The sequence below is a fragment of the Paramisgurnus dabryanus genome, chromosome 8 (genome assembly GCF_030506205.2).
Source record: "Paramisgurnus dabryanus chromosome 8, PD_genome_1.1, whole genome shotgun sequence".
NCBI classification, from domain to species: Eukaryota; Metazoa; Chordata; class Actinopteri; order Cypriniformes; family Cobitidae; genus Paramisgurnus; species Paramisgurnus dabryanus.
In genome coordinates, this window is record NC_133344.1 from 29085091 (window position 1) to 29110580 (window position 25490).

At 36.9% G+C, this 25490-nt stretch overlaps 3 protein-coding genes across 3 annotated transcripts in view; 2 read left to right on the forward strand and 1 right to left on the reverse strand.

Annotated features, from left to right (window-relative positions):
• The first annotated feature begins 370 nt into the window (after window positions 1-370).
• mos (v-mos Moloney murine sarcoma viral oncogene homolog) lies at window positions 371-1620 on the forward strand. Its single transcript, XM_065281444.2, has one exon. It carries the CDS (start codon window positions 454-456, stop codon window positions 1441-1443), a length of 990 nt encoding a protein of 329 aa, XP_065137516.1. The 5' UTR covers window positions 371-453; the 3' UTR covers window positions 1444-1620.
• A 1568-nt stretch (window positions 1621-3188) lies between these two features.
• clptm1 (CLPTM1 regulator of GABA type A receptor forward trafficking) lies at window positions 3189-20760 on the reverse strand. Its single transcript, XM_065281433.1, has 14 exons — window positions 20686-20760; window positions 13543-13664; window positions 12993-13116; window positions 12690-12848; window positions 9882-9999; window positions 9693-9778; window positions 9489-9609; window positions 8689-8933; window positions 8466-8559; window positions 8189-8379; window positions 7999-8094; window positions 7778-7913; window positions 4753-4920; window positions 3189-4347 (listed from the first exon to the last, which is right to left on the reverse strand). The coding sequence occupies exons 1-14, from the start codon at window positions 20737-20739 to the stop codon at window positions 4169-4171; spliced, it is 1893 nt and encodes a 630-aa protein (XP_065137505.1). The 5' UTR covers window positions 20740-20760; the 3' UTR covers window positions 3189-4168.
• A 2223-nt stretch (window positions 20761-22983) lies between these two features.
• The window catches only part of hip1 (huntingtin interacting protein 1), a 47619-nt gene continuing 45112 nt past the window's right edge, over window positions 22984-25490 (forward strand). Inside the window, exon 1 of the mRNA XM_065281420.2 lies at window positions 22984-23365. Within this exon, the coding sequence (XP_065137492.1) occupies window positions 23246-23365 (120 nt within the window). The 5' untranslated portion in view covers window positions 22984-23245. The remainder of the gene's footprint in view (window positions 23366-25490) is intronic.

The window sequence follows — 25490 nt, forward strand, 5'->3', positions numbered from 1 at the left end:
ATCATTATGTTAAAATCTTTATTGTAAAGCTGCTATTTGCAACGATGCACATATATGTGAAAAAGCGCATAATTTTTTATTTTAGTTAATTATAATAAAAATAATTTCAAAATATGTTTCTATCATTTTAATTATTAAGCTAAGTGTAAGTAGTTTTTCAAAAGCAAATATATTCTGTATGGTTTGGGTGAAGGTGGTATTTAAAATGTAAATACTTGATGTCATACGCCGATCTATCTTCGCGGCTTGAAGGAACTGTCACGTTCATTTCCAAACCAAAACACCGCCTACATAACGGCAAACAGTGTGGACCATTAAAGATCCCCTGACGTTTTCTTTCGTTTAGGATTGGTCATATGACAGGCATGCATAAAATGATCACGTGAACCGTACCACGCGAAGCAAATCCCCAAATCGGTAAAGAACGCTTCAAGTCCAGAGTTAACATGAACTATGCCGTCACCAATCCCCATCACCCGTTTATTGCCAAAGGATTTTGGGCTCGAGTTTGGTGCATGCAGCAGCCCACTAACCAAATCAACAAGTGGATGTACCTTGCGCGTCCCCACAAGCACGTTTCATGGTAAAATCGCTCACAGACTGTGGTCCTCCGTGATCAATTGGCGTGAGCTGCAGTCTATGGAGGCTATCGGCAGCGGTGGATTCGGCATGGTGTTCAAAAGCAAGTATTTTGGAGATACCGTGGCTGTAAAGAAAGTGAGGTGTGTGAAAAACAAACTGGCCTCGAGGCAAAGTTTTTGGGCGGAACTAAACGCCGCGCACCTGCAACATAAAAACATTGTGCGCGTGATTGCGGCCACCACGTGCGCTCCGGCGAATCTAAACAATAAAGACAACATCGGGACGATTATAATGGAGTTCGCGGGCACTAAAAACCTGCAACAGATTATATATGGACTCACTGATCTGTTGCCAATGGACACGTGTATTCGGTATTCAACGGACATCGCGCGCGCCCTCCAGCACCTGCACGTGCACGGCATAGTCCACCTGGATTTAAAACCCGCCAATGTTTTAGTGTCAGACGAGGGTGTTTGCAAACTTGCAGACTTTGGATGTTCTTTTAAAGTGACGAGCAAAAGCGACACAGTGACGCATTTGAGTGAAATCGGAGGGACGTACACGCATCGCGCGCCCGAGCTGCTGAAAGGTGAGGAGGTTTCTCCGCGCGTGGACGTTTATTCTTTTGGTATCACTATGTGGCAGCTTCTCACCCGAGAGCCGCCGTATGATGGAGACCGACAGTATATACTGTACGCTGTTGTGGCTTATAATCTGCGCCCTGATCTTACCAGGGACGTTTTTATACAGTCATCTGTTGGACAGGCATGTCAGAATCTGATTAGCAGGTGTTGGGACGGTGACCCCAAAATCCGACCCACAGCAGATCAAATAATCACTGAACTTTCTTTGATCTTATAAATATGAATTCCGTTTATCTATTCTTAGTTAATATATTAAGTGGTTTAACCTAAGATGTATTTTTATTGTAAAAATGACATTTTGTTAGTTTAAATATTGTACATGTGTTTTTTTATTTGTGTAACAAGTTTTAAAATATAAATTAAAAAATGTTTAATGCTTTAATTAAAAATTTTCTTCTGTTTAAAGTTTTTGTTTGTGATTAACATGTTTGATGTAAAGTTTGGGATGGATTAAGATGTTTTTTGATGTTTTATTAAAATACACATGACATTTATGGCTTTTATATTTGTGAATGAACATATCACAGTAAGGTTGCATTTATAAGTTACCTAACATAAACTAACAATGAGCAATACTTCCAAAACCTTTATTAGTCTTAATTTAAACATTTACTCATACATTTTAAAACTAATGTTATCAAGCATGTAAAATGAACATAAATAAACAAAAACAATTATTGGTATGAACTATTATTAACAAATATTAATAGATGCTGTAATCATACGCTGTTTGCTGTTTATTTTTAGTTAACACAACTGTTAGTAAAGGGAACCTTATTATATTTTGCCCATTTTATCTTCTTATGAACTGTTTTTATAAAGGTTTAATAATAAGTCCGACCTTATCTCAGTAAAATCTAAACAAAAGCCATCATTCTCTTATAATGCTATAATCAAATGATATTGCCCTTATAAAATAATAGCTGATTAAAAACTATGATTAGTTCACAATTTTAAAATTAAAGGGCACCTCTTTCATTTCTAAAAAAAAACGTTATTTTGTGTATTTGTTAAAATACAAGTGTTTGCGTGGTTATGGTTAAAAAACATTATTTTCCACATACTGAACATTTTTGTAGCTCCAGAGTTTCTTCTCTTCCTGAAATGCACAGATTTGAAAAGTGCTGTGTCCCTGATTGGCCAGCTAATCTGTACGTTGTGATTGGTCTGAATACCTCTAACTTCAGCCTGAATTGTGACGCTCATTACCATGTTGATTCGGTTGCTAACAGGAGTTAACTTGCAGGTTGTGAGTCCAAAGCGGGAGGAATTATGATAATGAAGGTCTTGTCTACACAATCCCAGAAAGTAAACTGTTGCCTACAATCTGTGTGTTTGTTGTAGGCAAAGAAATTAGATTTACGTTGGAAACGATAACTCGCGTCAAGTAAAAGAATGTACCTTATGCATATCGTTAAAGGCGGGGTGCATGATTTTTGAAAAACATTTTGGAAAAGGGAGTCGGGCAGAGTGCCAAAACACACTTTTAGCCAATCAGCAGTAAAGGGCGTGTCTACTAACCAACACCGTTGCCTGGGTTGCGTATGTGTGGGGTGGGTCTATCAAAAGAAGGTCCCCATTCTATTGGGGTAGGGGCGTGTTTGTTTAGGTGACTTCAAATGTCAACATTGGCTTTCAGAGATCATGCACCCCACCTTTAACATGTACTCGTACAACGTAAATCGGACCATAGGGGCTCTTTGAACTATTTTCCAAATACAAATAAAAAATGGTAGAAGTCATTGTACTAGTGACCATCAAAACATTTCGGCATAGCGATCTTACAAACCCAAAGGATCAAATGTGCCAAATAATCAACATTATAATTTTAAGTGGTGAAAGTGTGGAAAACTTGGCAAAATGTATCATTTTCTTTTGATAGATTTCATAGTTTTTATGAGCCTTCACCACTTTCAAAAGATTTTTATCCAAATCTACAACAGAAACCTCTTGAGACAAAAATAAAACAATGTCCAAACTGCACTTGAACTTTACTATAAACATGAGTGATCATATCTTGAACGTATCAAAATAAAAGCCCAATCAATTTAGAATTACAGCAACAAAAATGGACAAATCAGGCATCATCTCATCATTCTTGGACTGTGCCATGTCTCCATCCGTGATGGACGTGGGATATGGTGAACCAGCTTTGGAGTGTGAATGTAACGGAACAAGTTCTCAGTAGAAGGACTGGTAATTCAGCTATTGCTAAACAGTTTAACGACAGTATGGTTAAGTTTACAGGCTTGGGATGATGTACAGTTTAGGACATACAAAAGAAAGAGGCTTAGAAACAAGAAAAACATCATAGTTATTAATAAAATTAATATGTAATTATATATTAATACCTACAAGGCTGTTATTTCTTATTTTTTGTTCAAGTTTGAAACATCAATTCTTTTAAAAACGTGGAAAGTCTCTCTCTCGCACAGGCAGCTTCTGAACAACAGGCTTTTTTACACCTTACACAACTGCATCCTGGTACCCCTTCATACATGGAATGAAAAGAAAATAATTACACATAATGAGAAAGACAGCGAGGCTACGTTTCACCTCTTCTTCCTCATTTTTCCACTTAAAAAAAAAGAAGATCTGTACTGCAATCGTCCTATTCACTCCAGCAATGCGATTTAATTACAGACCACTTAACCCTTCAAATGATTAGTGTTACCAACCCAAAAATATACAATACAGTACATCACGTTTCACTTTGACTGCAAAAATATGGGAGTTTGAAAAAAACTGATTTTAGGACATCTACATTAAATATAATTAGTTATTTCCCCTGTGGATCCAACAGAGGAGGAAAGTTGAACTGAACGTTTTTCTTCAGTCTTTTGCGTAATACCTTTAATCCAGTTCCCTTCCCTGACAAATAAACAAACTCAGCCTTGAAGATGCATTAACACACCTTCACAAGACTAGAGGGTTAAAACAGGTTAATCATTTTTCTTCTCCCCCTCTGATTTATCTGTGATGGCAGCAGTCGTGTCGGCGGCCACCGGCTGGGCCGGGCTGTCCCCATTGCGTTCAACTCCGCTGGTCCCGAACTCATTAACACGATTAGGATCCACTCTGTAAATCCAGCGCTGGTACAGATAGATGAAAAACACCACATCTGTGGAGAAAACAGTACAATCTCTGAACACGTCCAAAACATATTCATACTACATCATCATTTATTTGCAAAATAGTGAATAGATATGAAAACTACACTTTTGTAGCTTTCCAACAATATATAGTTTGTCAAAATTATTTTAGGTTTAGAGTAAGATATTATCGGTTTAATCGTTACGTATAAATTTGGGCCCACATGTGGGTCTGTGACAGTTAAGGGGTTTAAAGCACTTTATGATCAGTGTTGAGCTATTAGTTCCACGCCCTTATTTTATCCAATGGGAACTGATTTAATAAGAGTTGTGAAAAAAATACACCGTTTTAAAAAACATGCACTGAATACTTGTGCACAAAGTCCAAAAACTACATAAATCAAGTATGAATAAAAAAATGCATAAGCACTTACCATCTCTGAGACAACCTATTCTGTACATCATTGGCATCTTGATGACAAAGGCAAACAAGTCATCTATAAAGGTATTTAGGGCCTTGTAGGTGAGCATCCTCCAGGGGAGATGAGCTACTGACTTCATCTTATAGTTGATGAAGAGCTGTGGCGTCATGGTGATAAAACCTTTAGGAAATACGACACATGAACAGTTAACAGGATGAAAGATTAGCTGGTATTTTACATAATGATATATTGCAGTTCTTTAAAAGGGTATGCTAATAAATATTTTGCAGAAGGGTAGTCCTTATTTTTCAACTTTTAAAAGTTCACGCTCTCACCCCACCAATATGTTTGAATAAATAAAAAAATGGGCAAAATATTTTCACTTTTAATTAATACTTAGAGGTTGCTCAAGACCTCGAAGTTTAACACATTCGCGTATTATGTGATACTTTGTGCTAGCATGTATAATTGTTTAATAATATATACTTATGGCAGCAATGGACTTATTTGACAATGCTCTATGCGATTAAAACTCCTGTTTTAGTTGTGATATGTCTTTCAAAGCAAGAAAGCTTAAATGTGAATGAAGCACAATATACACACGGCTCAACACAAATTTTTTTTATACTGGCGCGGTCGGGCCAGTCGTTCAGGTTTTCACTTGCCCTGCCAAAATTTTCACTGGCCCCAATAAATAATGTCAGTGTCACGATTTAAAAATAATAATTCAAAAGTCAAATATAATTGTGAACATATACAACAGACATTTCTGCTTTACCTGTAAACTGACAGCAAACTGTGCAAATTATTGCATTGTTTCTTTCGTTGTGTTTTACCCAAGTAAATGTCTGCTTCAAAGATGTTAAATAATATACATTGATGAAAATATATTTTAGTGACTTAGGGTGAAGCACCAGCCCGATTGGGCAAGTGACAATACTTTTTACTTGCCCGAACGTCTCTCACAATTGCCCCGGGCCACCGGGCAGTCCTTTGTGTTGAGCCCCGATACACTGAGACAATGGCTGAAGCAACACAATGCAATTCTGCTATATGGTTACTCGGATCAGAAGAGACTGGTACAAAGTTACCCTCCAAGAAGCAAGTTTTATGTGTGTTGTGCGTTTGTAAATGGTACAATATGTGATATTCAAAGGCTTTGAGCAACCTCTAGATATTGTAGGAACAATTCAAAATATTGCACTGTGTGTTTTTATTGATATCCTAACACATTTAGGGGGTGAGAGTTGAACATTTAAAAAATATGTATTTGACCCATTATAAGGACCACCCATAACAATTATCCAATTTTCTTTCTTTTGTTTGTCCCCTTGTTTTGCTCACCAGTTTCTCTCTCATCCACTGTAATTCCATTTGTATTAAATCGGCCTCACAGCTTTATTAATACCGGCCTTTAAAAATAAAATATTGGTCGACCACGGGTTGGATTTTTTTGTATTAGAGCAATCTCAGCTGGACAACTTAAAGGTGAAGTTTGTAATTTCCATACTACTAGCAAATTTACTTGCACAAAATTATTATTATATACAAGCCACTTTTTGATATTAGGGTGTACGCTTAAATGTTTAAAAAAAAATTGTAGACAAAAGTATAAATGTGCCAGCATATTACTGTCTTGCATTACAAAATAGGGATGCATAACGATTAATCATGAGTAATCTATAGCAGAATAAAAGTTTCTTTACATCATATATGTGTGTGAACTGTATATATGACTGTGCATAAATAAATGCACACACATGCATGTATATATTTCAAGAAACACATTTGTATATTTATGTATAATTTATACTACATATATAAATATATATTTTTTCTTAAAATTATACGTGCATGTGTGCATATTTATATATACATAATTATTATACACGTATATGATGTAAACAAAAACTTTTATTCTGCTATAGATAAATCATGATTAATCGTTATTCATTTCTATTACAAAACAATCATTTTATTTCAAATGATTATTTTGAAATGTGTGACTTAGAATAATATAAAGATAATAAGAGCCTAAAGATGGGGGAGAAGGGTAACACTTTATAATAAAGTTGTATTTGAGAAATGTGTGTAACCACAACCGATCAGAAGCCCCACTGAAATCAATAGTAAGAAAAAACAATACTATGGAAGTCAATGGGGCTTCTGATGAGTTTGGTTACAAACATTCCTAAAAATATCTTTCCATGTGTTCAGCAAAAATAAGAAATGTAAACAGGTTTGTAACAACATGAAGGTGAGTAAATAATGACAGAATTTTTACATTTTGGGTGAACTATCCCATTAACTAGGGCTGCACGGCATTGTAGAAAACAAAATGATGCTAAATGATGCGATGCACGATATGCTATACGTTAATGCTTTGGAGTTATAAATTCAGTTTGAACTAATAATAATGTAATGTACTCTCTTTGTCTCACCAGTCTATCTGCATCAACCTAAAACTTTGACTATACATAATTTTTTAAAGCATTTAAAATCTTTCAGTCATTGCAAACCATTGCGTATTGTGTATTGTATGAGTATGTGTATTACAATATCCATGTCTGCGATAATTACATCTTGCTGCCCTTTAACTGTTGTTAACATTAGTAAATGCGTTAGCTAAATAATAATAAAATGAAGAATAAACAAAGTGATTTGTGTGTATATAAAATTACACACACTATATTTCAAACAAGTTACTCTTAGAAAACTTTCCTGTTACACTTATTTTGAAATCTATTAAATATTATTGTGTCGAGTCCACAGGCATCCCTGCTCCAATACCCAACTAGATTTTACACGCGATGCCTGCTCTCCTTCTATTTACAGTACTGCGGAAAATCCATGGAGTGTAAAATGTGAATGTGGAATTCCCCTTTAGAGCATGTGAGCTTTATCTTTATGCATTTCTTGTTCCCATTTCTAATTTGGTGTTGGCCAATGTGATTGCATTGCTGATTACCACATTTTTTGTGTTTACCAGCAATGCAATCAGATGCAGCCATTTGAAACATGAAATAAAACTACTTACCAAAGGTTAACAAGAACCCATAAAGCATACTGAGCACCCATGAGTACCAGCCTTTGTGCTCCACGTATAATAAGCTATAAACTGCATAGCACCCAAAGAGAGGGTACAACAGCCAAGACAGGTACCTAAAAGCCATCTGGAAAAACAAACAACAATCAATGTCATTTAAAAATGTGAACGTTCATTAAACTGCATGTAAGTGCACAAGAAAGCTTGCTTACATCATCATAGATTTTGGTTGAAGACTCCACATACGTAGACTTGTCTTTGAATACCAATCGTGGGAATATTCCAGCAATCTTGTTCTCTCTGTCAAACTGGAAACCAAAACAGTCACAGTCAATACCGTGATGCAAAACATTTAAGCGACTGACGTACAGCACGATTCCTGCTGGTGGTACCATCTCTCACCCTGACATCCATGACTTTGGTTATCTTCCAGAAGTCGATAAGCAGGCCGATAAACACGCTGACCTGGACGACAAAGTTGGTCTCATTGTCCAATATGTAAAGCAGCACCACCAGTGACTGAAACACCCCAAATATGATGGAGCGCACAGACAGACCCTCCAGAGACTGTCGGCTGTTCCAGAACTGAATATCTGCAGAGGAAATTAAATGAGAAAATGAGACACCAGCAGAACCATAGCAAAACATCAATAATGAAAGTATACAAGTGTTCGTTTACCGTTCTTGAAAGCTAAAAACTCAAAAATGCTGTGGACGATGGACACAACGATAGTCACACCCAAGAGGTAAGGGTTGGTCTCAAGAAGCGCCACCTTTTAGGAAAAAAACAACAACCAATACATGAGGGCTTTTTCTAGGTTTATAACATCTGGCCAATATTCCTAAAACCTTTCAACTGCATATTATCATATCCATATAAGATATCTAAGTGCAATGCAAACCTTAACAGAGTCCTGATCCTCATCTGACTGCTCGTACGTGTCCTCAGCCAGGAAATTCCAGGGCGATCGAGCGTTTTGAGCGGCATACAGCTGCCAGCGCCACAAGGACAGGGGGCAGTACATGATCCGCAGGGGCAGGTTCTCCAGAGTTTCGTTTATGGGATAGTAGTCCTTCTGCAGGTTCCAGTAGTCATTGAAGTAAACGATGGGGTAGTAGTCTCCACTTACTGCATCAAACTTTACATCTGGGAGAAGCACGTGACAGCCATGTTAAAGGTGACATAGAATGATTGAACGGGGTATTTATCCTTGTTCTGTGATGTGACATGTAGACAAAAATTTTTTGTTTGGGTCTGTAATGCCTTCCTAAAAACCTCTCTCAGATAGCTCCATTAGGGTGGGGGATTTTAAACAAGTTGTTTTGCACCTATTTGGCTCCCCCTACTGGCTTAACTTGCAATCTCATTACTGATTGGCTGACTTTGCTGCCACTCAAAAAATGTAGCCAATTATTTTAAAGAGGAGGGGCAGTTAGATGCCTGTGATGTCATAAGCATCAGTTTTTCAGATTGGGCCGTTTTCTGGCTGACATTTCTAAAAGAGGAATTTCTATGAGACTGAGATGTTTAGCATGTCTAACACTTTTTGTATGTTCGTGAATGCGGGTAGACTACCGTTATTCAACAAAGACAAGGTAAAAATGGTTTTTCATTCTCTGTCCCCTTTAACAAGATGAGATTTTGGGTCATTTTTATCAGCTACTCTTAAAAAATATGTGTTATGGTATAGCAAGAACTTACGCTGGTCGAGGGGAGGAGGAACAGAACCTTTGACCCAGGCTGTATGATCATCAACCATGTTGATGGTGAGGTTAGGATGCCAGTGAGATATGATCTCCACTGGGCCGTGACTTTCCGCCCGCTGGGAACACAAAAATCCAAAAACGTTAAAATCAAGCGATACTAAATATCTCCAATAAGTTTCTTAGTTGGAGCAAAATTCACCTTGATCATTTCTGGGTCGGCTTCTGTCTCGCCCGTCAGAAGGTTCTTCGTCTTGAGAAACTTCCTCCTCTTGTACTTGTTAAGCACTGTTGAAGATGAACATTGGTATGAAATCATTCGTAACTGCTGAAGTGTGTGTGGAAAACCCAAAAGTTGAAGAGTGTGCGACACATAGGTGTATTTACTCACTTCGAGTGGTGTGTACTGTGGCCAGTCTGCGGTATTGGCCTTTGCGTTTGGGGTCTGGATGGAAGCCACTTTTGGTGAAGTAAATGTGGATGTATATGGAGCCGTTCTGTTTCAGGCTCTGTACAAGTACAAAACATACAAACACTCAATTAAAAGGTAACTGAATGACATGCTGAAAGGTAACTATCAGCAGATAAATATTAGTAGTAGTATTAATTGTTTTCTTGGATTTACAGTAGTCCCAAAAAAGTATTTGTGCCTTTAAGCCCAATGTGTTTGACAAATATCAAAAAGTGAACTTTATTTATAAGAAACATAGTTCAAGCCAAACTTGTGCAATAAAGTTTTATAAAACGATACTGTTCAAAATAAAAAATACTGTCTGGCTGTTAAATGGTACATCGACTATGAAGACTTATATTTGTCTTCTACTATTAAAATCCATTTATAGAAACAAAATATTTTCATTACTCAAAAAATCCCAACATGTAATACTCATTTAAACCTGTGGGTGCCGCCATTGTGTTTCATGCATGGTGCATACTGGGTAGATGACGTGTAATGATTGTCGCAACATATTACTACAGTAAATACTATGGCATCTACTGTATGATATCATGTGAGAATGTGTTATTCCACACTCCCACCTTTTTACCTCTCAGATCTTCTTTATTTTGATCATCTTTTATTTTTATGTTTTCTGTATTGTTAATCATTTATGTTACTATTTGGTTCATACTGAAAGGGCTGAGGGTCAAGACCACATACAACTACATACTGTTTGTGTGCATTTATTATTCCTCCCATCTTCTGTTTTACATCATACTCATTTTAATCTACTGATTGAAGACTTGTTTTCTCACTGTAGCGTTATATGAGATGTTATGTGTTGTAATGTAAACAACATGGAGGCCTCCAAGTGAAAAGTTTTTTTTAAAGGACAAGTTCGGTATTTTACACTTAAAGCCCTGTTTTCAGATTGTTTATGATGAAATAGAACGGTTTTGACTGAAATTTCGACATATGCGGCTGCCCCGAGAATTTTCGGGTGTTTGTTTTTCACCTCCCACCTCTACAATGAAAATCACTGAGTGGTCAGGGGTGTTCACTGATATGCTCACACAAAAATCGCTGCAAACGATGCTTTCCAACAGGTGTTTTACCATTCGTTGTAAACTTGTTTGTTATAAATGTATTTGTTCTGATGAACACAAATGAAGATATTTTGATAAAGGTTTGTAACCAAAACAGTTTGGTAAAACCAAATCAATCTAACATCTGTGTTCACATAGGGCTGTGCAATTAATCGTTTTTCGATTTCAATTTCGATTTTTGCACATTTCGATTGCAAAAACAAGATAATCGAGGGAGATCGATTAGTGTGCCGCATTTCTGTTATTTCGTTTGGAGTCATTAATCAGACGCGTCATAAGCAGCTGCGCCTCGCACACAAAGTAGAAATCCTCATGTATTTGTTCAGTTTTATGCTTTTCAAGCGAGCGGAGGCAAACTATCCCTCACGTTTAAAATATCAGCTGGATCGTGGCGCCGCTCTCCGTGCAGAGAGCTGCGCGCTCAGTCATCTGTTTAAAGTCAGGTCACTAGGTAATAATCCTGTTTATGTTTGTAAAGTTATATGCATTTCAAGCGATGGTCTTTAAAATGTGAATCGCGTTCTGCTGGCACTTAAACACTACTGCTTTGACACGTGTAGCCTTCTGCAGCAACACTAAACAATGCATTGAATGTATGCAGGGCTTGACATTAACACCCGCCAAATGCGGGTAGATTTCGGCTGCGACCGTTTGTGGAGACGCGCGCGCGTTCAGCGGAGCGTTGCGGACCAAAGCGCCACCTCCCAGAGAGCGCGCGAGAGGTGATGGATTTGCGAATGCACAAGAGGACGCAGTCTGAGCGCATACACACTTCGGGAAAGATACAACAATTGCATGGAAGTGATTGGAGAGATATATATTGCGTGCACATTCTCAGGGCAAGAGCGGAGAGAAATTCAGCGCATTCCTGAATGCACACGAAATCAAATGAAACCCGCCAGCTGAGAGGTTCGCGCATCATTTTAATGTAAGCTACTTTGGGCAACAATAATGCCCTCTCGACAGTTGTCATTAAAAGTCTTAAATCCCTTTTAACAGAAAACATGATCAAGCATATAAAATACAATCTGCATAAACAAGTTGAAAGTAAAATTCATGTACATTTCTTGACTGCTGCTGTTAATAAATATTTAAAGTGGTTGTCGAGGGGTTATGTGTTTATCTTTTCAGTTAATAATCTTCTACACCCCTGCTCCACTTTTAATATATTCATTCAATGTAAATCTATTTATGCCTTGCTAGACTGTTTTCATGCACCTAAATATATGATATGATCTATACTGATATACCTGGTATATACCAGCTAATGTTGTCCTAATTTGGGTGGTGAGACTGCATTTGAAATTCAATCTGCATCTAATTTAGCTAAACCAAGTAAATTTGCTCAAATTAAAGTCATTTTAGGATGCCAAAGTCAAGTTTAATCATATAAAATTTATTTTACCAGCAACAAAATTGTGGCCTGTGAAAATGCTGAGTGGCTAGTAACTTTGGAAAACAACTAGCCACTTTGGCTGGTGAGCAAAAAAGTTTATGTCAAGCCCATGTATAAATGCATGTTTTTACAGTCATTTAAGTAATTGTGTTAAATAATCGAGATTAAGATTTTTATCAAAACAATCGGGATTATGATTTTTCCCATAATCGAGCAGCCCTATGTTCACATAATTTCTAGAATGCATTGATGTCCCACCTCGGAAAGTTCCAGCTCTTTATAATGTTCATAACAACCGTCCCCCGATTCTCCTGTGGTCCAATCTCCATAAACTAGATCTTGCTGAAACCAGAACAAGGCTTCTGTGTTGTTGAAATCTGTAAATACCTCATTTTCAGAGATATATACATAAAAATCCTGTGAACAGATAAAAAGACGTGTTATCAGTGCCGTTATGAATTATTTTTACATTTAAAAACCTTAAGCTCCTGTGTATTGAACTAAGTGGTTTTAAATAAAAACCTCAAATAAAAGTCCTAAACATTTTTTTTATCTCATTACCATAAGTGTGTCCTTGGGGAACAGGTTTCGGCTGGGCACACGTGGAGCTCCAGCAGGAGTGTTGGGATCTGGAGTTGATGGACCTCTGCGGAACCAACTGCTTATAGCCCAGATGATAAATATCCTGAAACACAAACATGAGAGCAAATCAGACTTCAGTCTTATGATGCAACACTGTTTGTCTTATAACATCATCTGGTGAAATAGGTATTAGTAAGTCATTAAATCAGACTAGATTAGCCCGCTTTAATATAAACTAATTAAACATGGAGAAATATCACTGAAGAATGACTATAATTCTAATGATAAACTTTTAATTCTGTTATGTTGCATTAACACAAATGTGTTAAAATACATGAGCTCTAGTGGGAGAATAAAACTCTTGACATTAATTAAAACTCCCTGAGCAGCATTGGTAGCTAGTTGGTAGTCAGTTACGCTCCCTTCATGGGAACATCTGCTGAGTATTACAGCCCTCGGGGTACCAATACGCATTGTCACAATATCACACACAATTAAACGATCCCATAGACTCAGATATAGTACTCACCTAAAGAGGACACCTTTGATCACCTGCCAGGCATTGGGCTGCTGCTGTTGTTGTTGTTGGTCCTGAACAGTCGCACCTGTCTGAGCTACCTGACCTGAGGCTGCTGCCCCATTACTGCTCACCTGCACAGATCATTTCAATAATGCATAAAATTAGTCCAAGAACTACCTAAAAAACACAATGTAGTAAATACAAAACCTTGCAATGTTAAGGTCAAAGGTACAGAGACTCGTTAAAATGAATAGCTCATACGAAAGAAAAATCTGTTTATTTTTCAAAGACATCAATGAGTTTAAAGGCGGGGTGCATGATTTTTGAAAAACACTTTGGGAAAAGGAGTCGGCGCGACTATCAAAACACACTTGTAGCCAATCAGCAGTATAAGGTATAATATAGTATCTACTAGGGATGCACCGATAGGATTTTTTTTGGGCCGATAACCGATTTAAACAGACAACTTCTGGCCGATGCCGATATTAAACACTTGTATACAATACTATACAGTTGGTCTATTAGCTAGTTTATTTCTGCATCAAATTATTATTTTTACCTGAACACGGATTGGATCTAATTAACATTCAACTGACCAACATAATAAAGAGAGGCACAAATTAAGCTAAAACAAATATAATAAGACAACATGACAACCTTCAAAGGTGGTTTTTGCTATTCAGCATTTATTTTATTAACGACATTAACTTATTTTTTTTATACATGTAATGGATTTCTTTATGCAGTTAATTAATAAACAATCGGTATCGGCCTTTCTCGTGCTATTGCTGATATGCCGATGGTTTCAAATTCATCAAAAATCGGCCGATAAATATCGGCGGCCGATACATCGGTGCATCACTAGTATCTACTAACCGACAAAGTTGCATGGGTTGCGTATGTGTGGGGCGTGTTTGTTTAGGTGATTTCAAATATCAACAGTGGCTTTCAGAGATCATGCACCCTGCCTTTAAAGGTGACATAGAATGATTGAACGGGGTATTTGTCCTTGTTCTGTGATGTGACATGTAGACAATTTTTTTTGTTTGGGTCTGTAATGCCTTAGAAGCTTCCTAAAAACCTCTCTGATAGCTCTATTAGGGTGGAGGATTTTAAACAAGTGGTTTTGCACCTATTGGCTCCCCCTGCTGGCTTAACTTGCAATCTCATTACTGATTGGCTGACTTTTCTGCCAATCAAAAAATGTAGCCAATTATTTTAAAGTGGAGGGGCAGTTAGATGCCTGTGATGTCATAAGCATCAGTTTTTCAGATTGGGCCGTTTTCTGGCTGACATTTCTAAAAGAGGAATTTCTATGAGACTGAGATGTTTAGCATGTCTAGCACTTTTTGTATGTTCGTCAATGCGGGTAGACTACCATTATTCAACAAAGACAAGGTAAAAATGATTTTTCATTCTCTGTCCCCTTTAATCTCATTAATTATATGAATTCATTATATTTATTTCAAAAAAATATTGAAAACTTGCAAAAAATACATACTTAGGAAATTATCTAAATTTTCAATAAGAAATAGCTGTGTCATATTCATAGCTGTGAATGATCAGAAATTTATATTTCTCAGCAAATAGTACATTCTGACTGCAGAAATGTATGATCTGAAAACATTATCTTAGCTTTTCGTCATTTACCATAAAGTGACAAATCAACCGTTTGGTTGAGTATATTTTTTTAATTAATAAAAACATATGAATGTGTTTTTATATACATATCTAATCAGTTTTACCCTAATCCAGATAATTTACCCTATACAATCTACATAGAACCTATAGCTTCATACTCTTAAAGGTGCAATGTGGGACTTTTAGAAGGATCTCTTGTATTATATACATAACTATATTATCATAAATACCTTACATAATGAACTGTATTGTTTTTAACACCTTAGAATAAGTTGTTTTATCAACATACACCGCGGGTCTCGTTACATGAAAGTCACCGTCATGTTTCTACAGTAGCCCTAAAAAGACAAACTTCACAAAAGAGCGTGTTTCATCCCTACGTTTTCTCAGACAAAGAAATGTTTGTCATGTGGCAGCTCCAATAGCTTCTTTTTGCATTTCGAAATTGAGGTTGGTTGCAATTCGCACTCTTACCACTAGATGCCGCTAAAAATCCACATTACACCTTTAATGCATTTTATTTAGTTTTTAGTTTTATTTCTCCTGGAGAAACATCTGAGATAAAGTTGATACTTTAATAAAACCAAGACGCCATCAAATCTCCTCCTGAGCTATGAAAGTGCAAACTAATAAAATCTTCCTGTGCCTTGAATAAACTGCAAGTTAGTTTGGATAAAATTAGCTGTCAAATACATTAATGTAACTCTAATGTAAATAAGATGCTTAAACAAAAAGATGTCATGGTCAATTAAGGGTGATAAAAATGGCATTTAGAGTATAATATTGCCATATGTATTAGCATAAGGGCACTTAAGCACAGTAGCTCTTTGAGGACTATACTTGTAAATAGTGTGCTTTAGATAAAGTGTCGGACAGATTATCAATAGATAACTGACGTTTTAGAGAAAAGATTACCAAATTTTCTTAACATAAATAACTACAATTGAAGAGCTCAGATGCAAAAAAACCCCTAAAAGTGACTTTTTTGGTAAATCAGCATTTCTGATGTTCAGCATTCATGTTTAAGTTCAGTCATTTTACTTTTATGGCAATGAAAAGGTTATTAGTCATAGTCAGTAACTGAAGTGCCTTATTTTCACAAATGTCACTTTAGTAATTTTTAGGGGTGGGAATCGCTTGGACCCTCATGAATCAATTCAGAATCGATTCTTAGGGTCCCGATTCGATTCAGAATCGATTCTTGACGTACTAATTTGCATATCTGTGACGTCATTACGTCGCATTTGCTTTCAAAGCCAGGTTAATGTTTGCGCTTTTGCTAGTCTCTGAACTGTCATATACTGTACTTTAATGCAACTAGGGATAAATAATGTCATTCTTATATACATTCATGTGTTGTTTCTGTTGTAAGACATTAAAACCAGTAAAAATATTAATTTAACGTGACATATTAATTCTATATGTTAACCGGCATTAACTTCCACGAACGTTAAGCGTCTAATCATCATCATTATACACAGTGATTGGCAGTATTACTGTATTTATATAATGCAGCGCACCCAGCGACTGAATAACAAACTATGTGCATATTTTTACAGAAGTATATTCATGTTATATCTAAACAGTCTGCGGATGGTTTAGGGCAGGGGTGTCCAATACGTCGATCGCAAAGGCAATGCCGGTAGATCGCACAACTGCTGCTCCACGCGCAAAATTGTCATTATGGTCTTTTGGAGTAATTGTGAAACATGCAGGTCATTTTGAGTTGCTGCGCCTTTCTTGTCAAATGTGTTTTGCCATGCCACTGCAGCTCAGTCGTCTTTAACTTCCAAAATTCACATGGATGCGCATTCTTGCCTCACGCAGTTCCTGATTCACACGCACGGTGTGTGTGAGCGAGCAAACGAGAGGGAGAGAGAGGCAGCGTAGCGCTGATTTGTATGCTTCTAATACTGTTAGTTTCACTAAACCGCATCTCCGCTATTTTAAGGAGTACTCGACATGTACTCAAGGATTTTTTTTAAAACTCCTCAAAAAGAATAGAGTAATGGTGACAGCCCTAAATTCAATGTAGAGATATATGCAGTATAGTCCTACAAGCATTTAAAGTGTTCTTTCTCTTCTGCTCTTGTAAGCTCGGCTATGCGCTCTTGCAGGGCGCGCTCTCTTAAGTTGTCCGTGTGCATCACCGCTCCCCCAGTTGAGTTCCGCCTTTTGTTTCTGATAACGTGACGTTATTTTGTAAACAAACATTTAAGAATCGATTCTTGACATTTGTGAATCGATTCAGAATCGGCCCACGTCTGAATCGCGATTCATCTAAGAATCGATTTTTTTGCCCACCCCTAGTAATTTTATTATTTAACTGCTGCAAAACCCTCTAAGTACATACAAAAATGTCCACTACTAAAAAAAGACGACATGAATCTGATTAAAAATTATTTTGCTTACAGTCAAGAAAACTAAAGATAAGAGATTAGATAACAGTTCAAATAAAACCATATTTCTGCAACGACTTGTCACCCAGTCCAGGGAACGGTGTTTAAACAAACATAAAGGTGTAATAAGCATACCCTAGGCAAGTACACAAGCACAGATTAAAAGTTTAAGCTATTGCCTGTCATTATATTCTTTGCAGTCCTGCTGACAAAACAATGCATAATGAAATGTCATCCAACAAATTTCAGAATGCAAATAAATCGAGCAGCTGGAAGCCATCCCATCTATTATAACAATGCTGCAGGACTTCAGGCAAACGTTTACATGACTTAATATAGTGGATACTTATGTCATGTAAATGCCCTGTACCTACACGTGGTTGTTATATACTAGTCAACATTTGAAGTGGATCAAAACCTTTTGTAAAAGTTGTCTTAACATTTTGAACAATACCTGTTCTTGTCTTATAGGACAACTTTGATGAACTATTTTGATCCACTTCAAATTTTGACTACTGTAGTTCAGTATCAGTGCACTTTTCCATTGCATCGTACGGCACTGTACTGCTCACTTTTGGGTCGACTTTTTTTTAAGTGCCAACTCATAACATGTTAACACTTTAGTGCCAACACTACAGATTTTTAATTGGTGAGAGAGAATAGTCACCACCACTGTCATTGCTAAATGCATGCTAAATGATGTCACCATCTGTGTTGTTGTAGTACAGGTTCCCAAACCCTTTAAGCAGAAATGTCCACATGCCGAGAATCAAGAACATCATGCCATCGACATGGTCCATTGCTTGGGTAAAATGAACCAGTAGGGATGCTCCAATCGATCGGCCGTAGATCAGTATCGATCGATCATCGCATTAAATGACTCGATCTGTACTCGCTACAATTTGCTGATCTCATGAACCAATCTTTCTGTTTACTTTTGTCATCATAGAGCTACTGAATCCAGGTGCAATTTGAAACCATTTTTACAACCTGTTGCTCATGTGCAACCTGCAAATTTGGATTTCTCTATCTGTTTTTTCTATGAGGGCGCACTCCAGTCCTAACATGCAGCACAATGCATCTTCACATCTCCATTAAAGGCGCTCTAAGCGAATTGAAGCGTTTTAGACCATAAAACATTTTTTGTTACATACCGGAAACATCTCCTCACTATCTGCTTGCTGCCTGTCCGCTGATCAAACTGTAAAAAAACGCGATCTCTGTAGACAGCCCAGGCTTCACAAACGGCAATATCAACAAGTGGCCAAACCTAGCATCACAAAACAAAACAAAGTATTCCAGCCAATAAACGACAAAAAGGATTTGGGGGTGAGGGTTGGGCGCGTTCATGAAAGCACGGAAGGGAGGGGGAGGAGTTAGCTACGCTCCGTCTGTTTGAAAACAGTTTCAAACGTCAACAATAACTAACGTCTCGCAGATTCGCTTAGAGAGCCTTTAAATGGTGTATACAACATATATCAAAGAGCTTAGATATCAGCTTCAAGAATCAGTATCGGCCGATCATGACAACAAGAAATCGGTACTCTGTATCGGCTGCAAAAATCCTGTTCGGAGCATCCCTAATAACCAGTCAGTCATTGGCCGTGGCTTTGTTAGTGTGACATCACATTAACAAGAGAATCAAACAGCATGTCTAATGAGACTGCTTTGGTTTAATGGAAAATGTTTTTCATTGTATGGTTGTGTTCACACACTGCCACACATTTATGTCCACACCTTGTAAAAGTGGATTTTGCATAATATGGGCACTTTAAAGCAGTTATCTAACTATTGGTTTGTTATATCGCATTATTCAGGCTGTAGCTGACATGCTGATTCAAATTTGTTTCAAAAACTTGCTGATATATCGGCACACCTCCACTATGATTCATTGCCTTTCAAATTTCTGTTAGTGTTTTAGATGCAGTAACAGCTACATCTTCAGATTTAAATAAAACAAACAAGACTAATAAAAACCAAACAAAACAGGCAAATTAAGTTAGTTCAGAAGGAGTCAGTCTGAAAAACAGGAACAACTGACACGAGACCAGTTTTCTGCATTTCGTGGAAAGCTCGAAAAGCCAAAACAGACGACAAAATACAGACTAACCGTTGTCCTTTTGTTTACATTAGGCCACCTACACATGTTATGGAAAAAACATTTGTGCACATGAGCAATCTCTCATGACTTTTATGACCTGTATAATCAGTAACCAGAGTTATTCATTCATAAAACCAGAGCTAACCTTTCTGTCAGAGCTAACTAATCCAGCAGTAGGCTAACCAGAGAATCATCTAAAATCTTTTGAGATTAAGTCCATGCAAAACCTAACAAAGTACCAGAACCAGCTTATAAAATGTTCATGCTCACATCCACATGACAGGCTGAAATTAAACTGTATGAAGCCTGAAAAGTACAGTTCATCCTTGTCTTAAACCACTTATCCAAATACCTTAAACAGCTGACAGCACGAGCCTGATATAATCGCTACAAACGTATTCCCAAATCTATAGCAGGACACATACCGTCGTTTCTCCATAGACCCTTAACAGACTGGACTGCACAATATTCAACCATCTTTAAACTGCTTTGACATGTGAAGCTAACAGGAGAGCTAGGCAGCTAACGTTACGTAGCCAGATTGCTAACACCAGTCAACTTAAAAGTATAGAGATCGTTATATATTTGATTTGCCATAAACAGTATGGCCTGTTTCTCTACACCTAACAAGCTGTCTATTAAGGGGTCGTTTTAGAGACGTTCGACCACGATAATGACCAAAAAATCTTGTTAAGATAACCAGCTAATGACTATGAAATAAAGCTTACAATGTTAAATTGTAAACGGGTTCATCTGGTTCTGCTGAATGAAAATGAAGTGTCCTGGTTACAGTGACACGACATTAACCGACAGACCCTTCGTGACTCAGCCAGCATTTCTCCCCCATCGCATGCCGAATTAAAGGGGTCGCTGATTCAGACCGGCAATCTGGTTTTCCGCTTTTAAATAGACACGAAAAAAGCATCCACGCGCTTGACCGCGTTGAATATGCTATGGTCGTCCGTTGACACGTTAATTTAATGGCTACTCTATATTTTTGACCGTTCTTACCTCTCCGTTGCTTACGGAGGTTTGCTGTGTCGCTTGAGTCTCCTGCGCCGCCATCTTAACTGTCTCTATCGCACACTGTAAAGTGGTGGTATGTAATCTGCAATATCGCGAGATTTCATCAACACATCTGAGAATACCGTTTAACTGATGGCGATGTTGTAAACACACACGTTGCTAAATCATACTTCAAAAGTATTTGCCCTACGAACGATTAAAAACTATAAAAAAGCACAAATAGAAGTAATTAAAACATGAAATATTTAAAAAAATATATATAGATATATATGCTTCATATTTAACAGGTCTAAATTACTTTTTTAGTTACATTTTTAATCATATTAAGATACATAGTTATACCTGGTTCACTACATAACCAATGCCATGCCCTTAATATACTGTTACACTTGTAAATGTACACGCAAATAGTAAACAATGTACCGTAAGCGCTAAGTAAGTGTTACGGCATCTTATAACCACTAGATGCAGCCAAACTACAAGAAATAAAATTATATTAAGTTCCTAAATATATCTAGTATCAGGCCTCATATTAAAATACTTTATTAAAAAACGTAAAGTTTTAAAGAAACCCCAGTTTAATGTTTTTAAAAAAAGAGCTTGACATGTATACAGAGGTCCTGAAAATTATGAGATGCTATATATGCTATATATATATATATATATATATATATATATATATATATATATATATATATATATATATATATATATATATATATATATATATATATATATATATATATATATATATAGTAGCATACTAGGTGTAAACAGGGCCTAGTGGTGTAGTGCTTTGTAAAATATTAACCATTAGATAAATTAAAATAATTACAAAATATATGGAAGCACATAAAGGTTGTCTTATTCATAAACGTATGCTGTCAAATGTATCTTACTAAATGAGAAAAATGACTTACTTTTGATGATCTTGTTTTTATTATTTAAATAATATTTTGTTGAGAATATTAAGCATCACAGTGGTTAGAATATCACAGAGGGATAGACAAAGGTTTACTAAAAAAAGGAAAGATGATCTACTTTAGGAAAAGTAAAGATAAATAAATATTTTAAAAAACATAGCATACAGTATACTGAACCAGGTGTAAAAAAGCACCAGAATAGAACAATAGAAATACATCACAAGCAAAATAATCACATAAGGTACAAAATAATTGCATTTTTTTAATGTCTTGCAGAAATACATGCAAGACTGCAAGATGTAAACTTTGCACAAGTAAAGGCTATGTGAGGTGAAATCCTTTGACATCTTTTGGCAAATAGTCAAATCATTTGGTGTCAGAGTTCTCTGTTCTTTTTAGCTGACATTTTATTATGGTGGTGTTGGCCACACTATGCGCTGACAGCAGTGAAGATAAAGATCACTCAGTGCACAGCCAGACTGAAATGACCCCACACTACAGTCCTCCTGAATCATTTGAAACAAAACTCTGACTGTGCTAGCTGATATAATTTGCATCAGAGGGAAATTGAATCTATGCATTCAGCCAGTCACATTTAGTATATGATGATAAATAACAATATGTCAGCTTGGTCTCCCTGCAATACCTATGAATAATACTTGGTCTGTGAAAACCCAGCTAAAGTCTATCAATGTTTAGGAACTCCTGCTTTTTTGTGTAAAAATAATAAAACATGGTTTCAATACAATCACAAAGTCTGATTTTTCAGCATTATAAATGAAAACTTGAGTAATGCATGTCAAAATCATTAAACATTTCAGCAATTAGCACAGATTATTTTATCTTTAGACTTCATATTAATTGAGAAACTACTAAAAAAAATGCTATAATAATAAAAAAAAACAATATATCATAATGTGACTCATACCACACAACATAATAAACTATAGTACAAATTTATGTGAAAAGAATGCCAAACACCGCGTTTAAAATTTTTAAAAGTCGTGTCAAATTCTTAAATAACCGAAACGATTTACAGTTAAACTTGCACAACACACATTTGGATGTCACTTATGTTCATTCAGGACTGCTATAAATAACACATTCACAAACCTATGTCAACATAACTGTTTTTAAGGGCAGGAGGTAATGATTATCCTCCAGTCCTGCGGAGCTGCGCTGATTTTGACATCAAAGTACCGCGAGAGCTCACAAAACCCTTCAATGATCGTAACGATCCCGCGGTACGTTTATATCATCCAGAATGGTCTGCGCATCGACGCATGACACCAACTGTAACCGCTGGGTGGAGCAAAGAGCCACTGACAGTTTGGGTAGCGTTTAATCTTGCTGATATGTATAGTATACTGCGCGAGTTGACATTGTGGTTTTTGCTTATAGATCTGGGAACGTGCGCAGGCGGCGTGTTTTGCGCGCTCATGTGTAGACAGCAGCGGAATGATATTTATGGGCGGTGGACGTAGAAAATGACCTTTTGTGATAACGTTTGTGAGGGATTGGGATTTTTGTTGTCATCGTAAGATTCGGTCTCTTTCAACAAGTTGATTATTTTAATTTAAGAAGTCGTTCGTGCAGGATTTTGACTGGGTTTTCTCAGCGGAATGGATCGCGTCAAGAGTTCCATGCAGCAAGTACCGAACCCGATTCCCAAAGTACTGAGCCGCCGTGCTGGCGGTGCCAATAGTTTAGAAGTTGAGAAGGAAAACTTCGAGCGTGGTCAGGTAAGGCATTGAACCCACAGCGGGGCAAGTTATTTCATGTATCACCAACGACCTATTTAAGTGGAGACTTTTGCATTCAAAGAAAAAAAAAGTCTATTTATAGTCTATGAATAGTTACTGAGGAACGGCATCATTAAGTTAATGTCCAAACTTGTAGATGCAGTAAATCAAACTTTGTGCACACTTAAAACTTAAAAGGGATGCACCGATATCGTCATTATCACACAGCTATTGGCGAAAACGATAGACAGGCGAACGCCCCTTATAGCTGATTTACATTTGTTGTAATATAAGGTTTCCTGGCGCTTTAATAAAGTTATAACTTTAATTTTCATTATTTTCTTTATGACCAAAAAATGTACTGATTTTATTTAGTTTTTGAAAAATTTCAAACTGCAACAGATACAACTAAAAGTCTTCACGCGGTTTATTGGTCAGTTATGTCTACATTTTTAATGCCGCATCGAACAGATCATTGTTGATTTATGTTAAAGTGATGCCGTTTGTGTATTTGCTTGAAAAATCAAATTTGGGTCTATTTGTAGTGTATTTGCTTGTTTAGACTAAATAAATCACAGCTGGCTCCATACTTGCTTGTTTGTTGAACAGTTTTTTTTTTTAACTACGAAGCAGTACACTAATTCTTGTTTGCGCAAACCACAAAATGAATGTTTATTTGCAATGTTTAGGCCGTCATATTTAAACACAGTAATTCATAGGTAGCCTTTTAAATGTAACCCTTGGCCATGGTCCTGTCACACATCTTTATTAGTGACTGTCAGTCCAACTCAGTGATTTTAGGTTGGGAACTAAGTTTGGCCTTGGTACTGCTTAAATGTAGGTTACTTCCAAAGTGCATTAAGAAAAGCTTGTGTATGCATGTATGTATTCATATATATTGTCTGTCTGTCTTTTTTTATCTTATCTATCTATTCAATTGTATGCATGTTTTTTGCTATATATATATGTAACACTAAAGCCAAGTTCAGTCTGACGGTTTGAAGGATTCTTGTACATGCATGTGCCGGATTTTAGATGATGTCCTGAGGTAAAGAATAATATTTATATAGGCAGTTCAGTATCCTGTGTAGTTATTATTTGTTGCTTTATTTGCAGTGTGCATGCTTTGAATAATGCAGTCAGAGTGCATGAGCCTAAAAGTGTGCTGTGAAGTATTAGAGAAATGCATTCTCATTGTTCATGCACACTTCTCACTTCTCTGGGGGTCTCCCCTCCCCATCCAGAGACAGCAATCACGAAAAGTAGGTCACATGAATGAAGCTGTCTACTGCCCTACTGGTGGGTTTCAAATAGTATATAAAACAGCAGAAGCGAATGCCTCTTTCCAGCTCAGATTTAATTGCATAGACTTCATTGCAGCAATATAAGCGTACTTGATTTTTGGTGTGTTAACAATGACCCCTTTCCACAATTTGAGCAAACATAATTCAGTTCTAAGGTTTACAAGTAGGCCACTGACACGGATTAGTCAGACGCATGCGCCTTTGAAATCCTTTAGGACCAATCACAGGGTCAAAGCATTCAGAATATATGCTTATTTCCTCTCTACACAGGAGATTATATTTTTATTAAAACAAAAGGCTTTAGCTTGAAAAAGTCTTGTTTGTTAGCAGTTACCAGATCATTAGTTATGTACACATGTATACGAATATACTTGCATATTAATAATATTAAATAATATAACCCAAGTGACCATGTTTCAGTGGGAAATTCTCTATTGTGAGCAGTGCTTATCAGCTAGCTTGCCTAAAGGAAGTCTGATCCCATAATATCCCGTCTCTCTTCTGCCCTTGGAACGCTATGTTTAGATTAATGGGTCTTTTGTGGTGTGACTTCGGCCAGTTTTAAATGAGAGGATGTTAGTGTGGTTCTCTGTAATGACATGAGGATGCTTTGCCTTGTGGCTGGGTGATAAAAGGCATGCATCTACTTTACATGGGTTTCATAAGAACAAAATCTAAGCGGGGAAACTTTGTTGTGGTCAAAGCGCGATTCAGCCAGCATCAGAATCCACATGGATGAAATGACATGTTATGCGAGTGTTGCCAAAATGAGTCCTCAACAAATAAGTCAAAAGTATAGTAAACAACTGTATTATATGAAA

Bases quoted from the DNA above. Each gene is read 5' to 3' on its own strand.
- clptm1 (XM_065281433.1), bottom strand. From the start codon at position 20,739: ATGGCGGCGCAGGAGACTCAAGCGACACAGCAAACCTCCGTAAGCAAC. The intron at 9,779-9,881 runs GTGAGTAAATAC...CATCTTCAACAG, and splicing joins CACAGTACACACCACTCGAA to TGCTTAACAAGTACAAGAGG. The intron at 8,934-9,488 runs GTAAGTTCTTGC...TGCTTCTCCCAG, and splicing joins TCCTCCTCCCCTCGACCAGC to ATGTAAAGTTTGATGCAGTA.
- mos (XM_065281444.2), top strand. From the start codon at position 454: ATGCCGTCACCAATCCCCATCACCCGTTTATTGCCAAAGGATTTTGGG.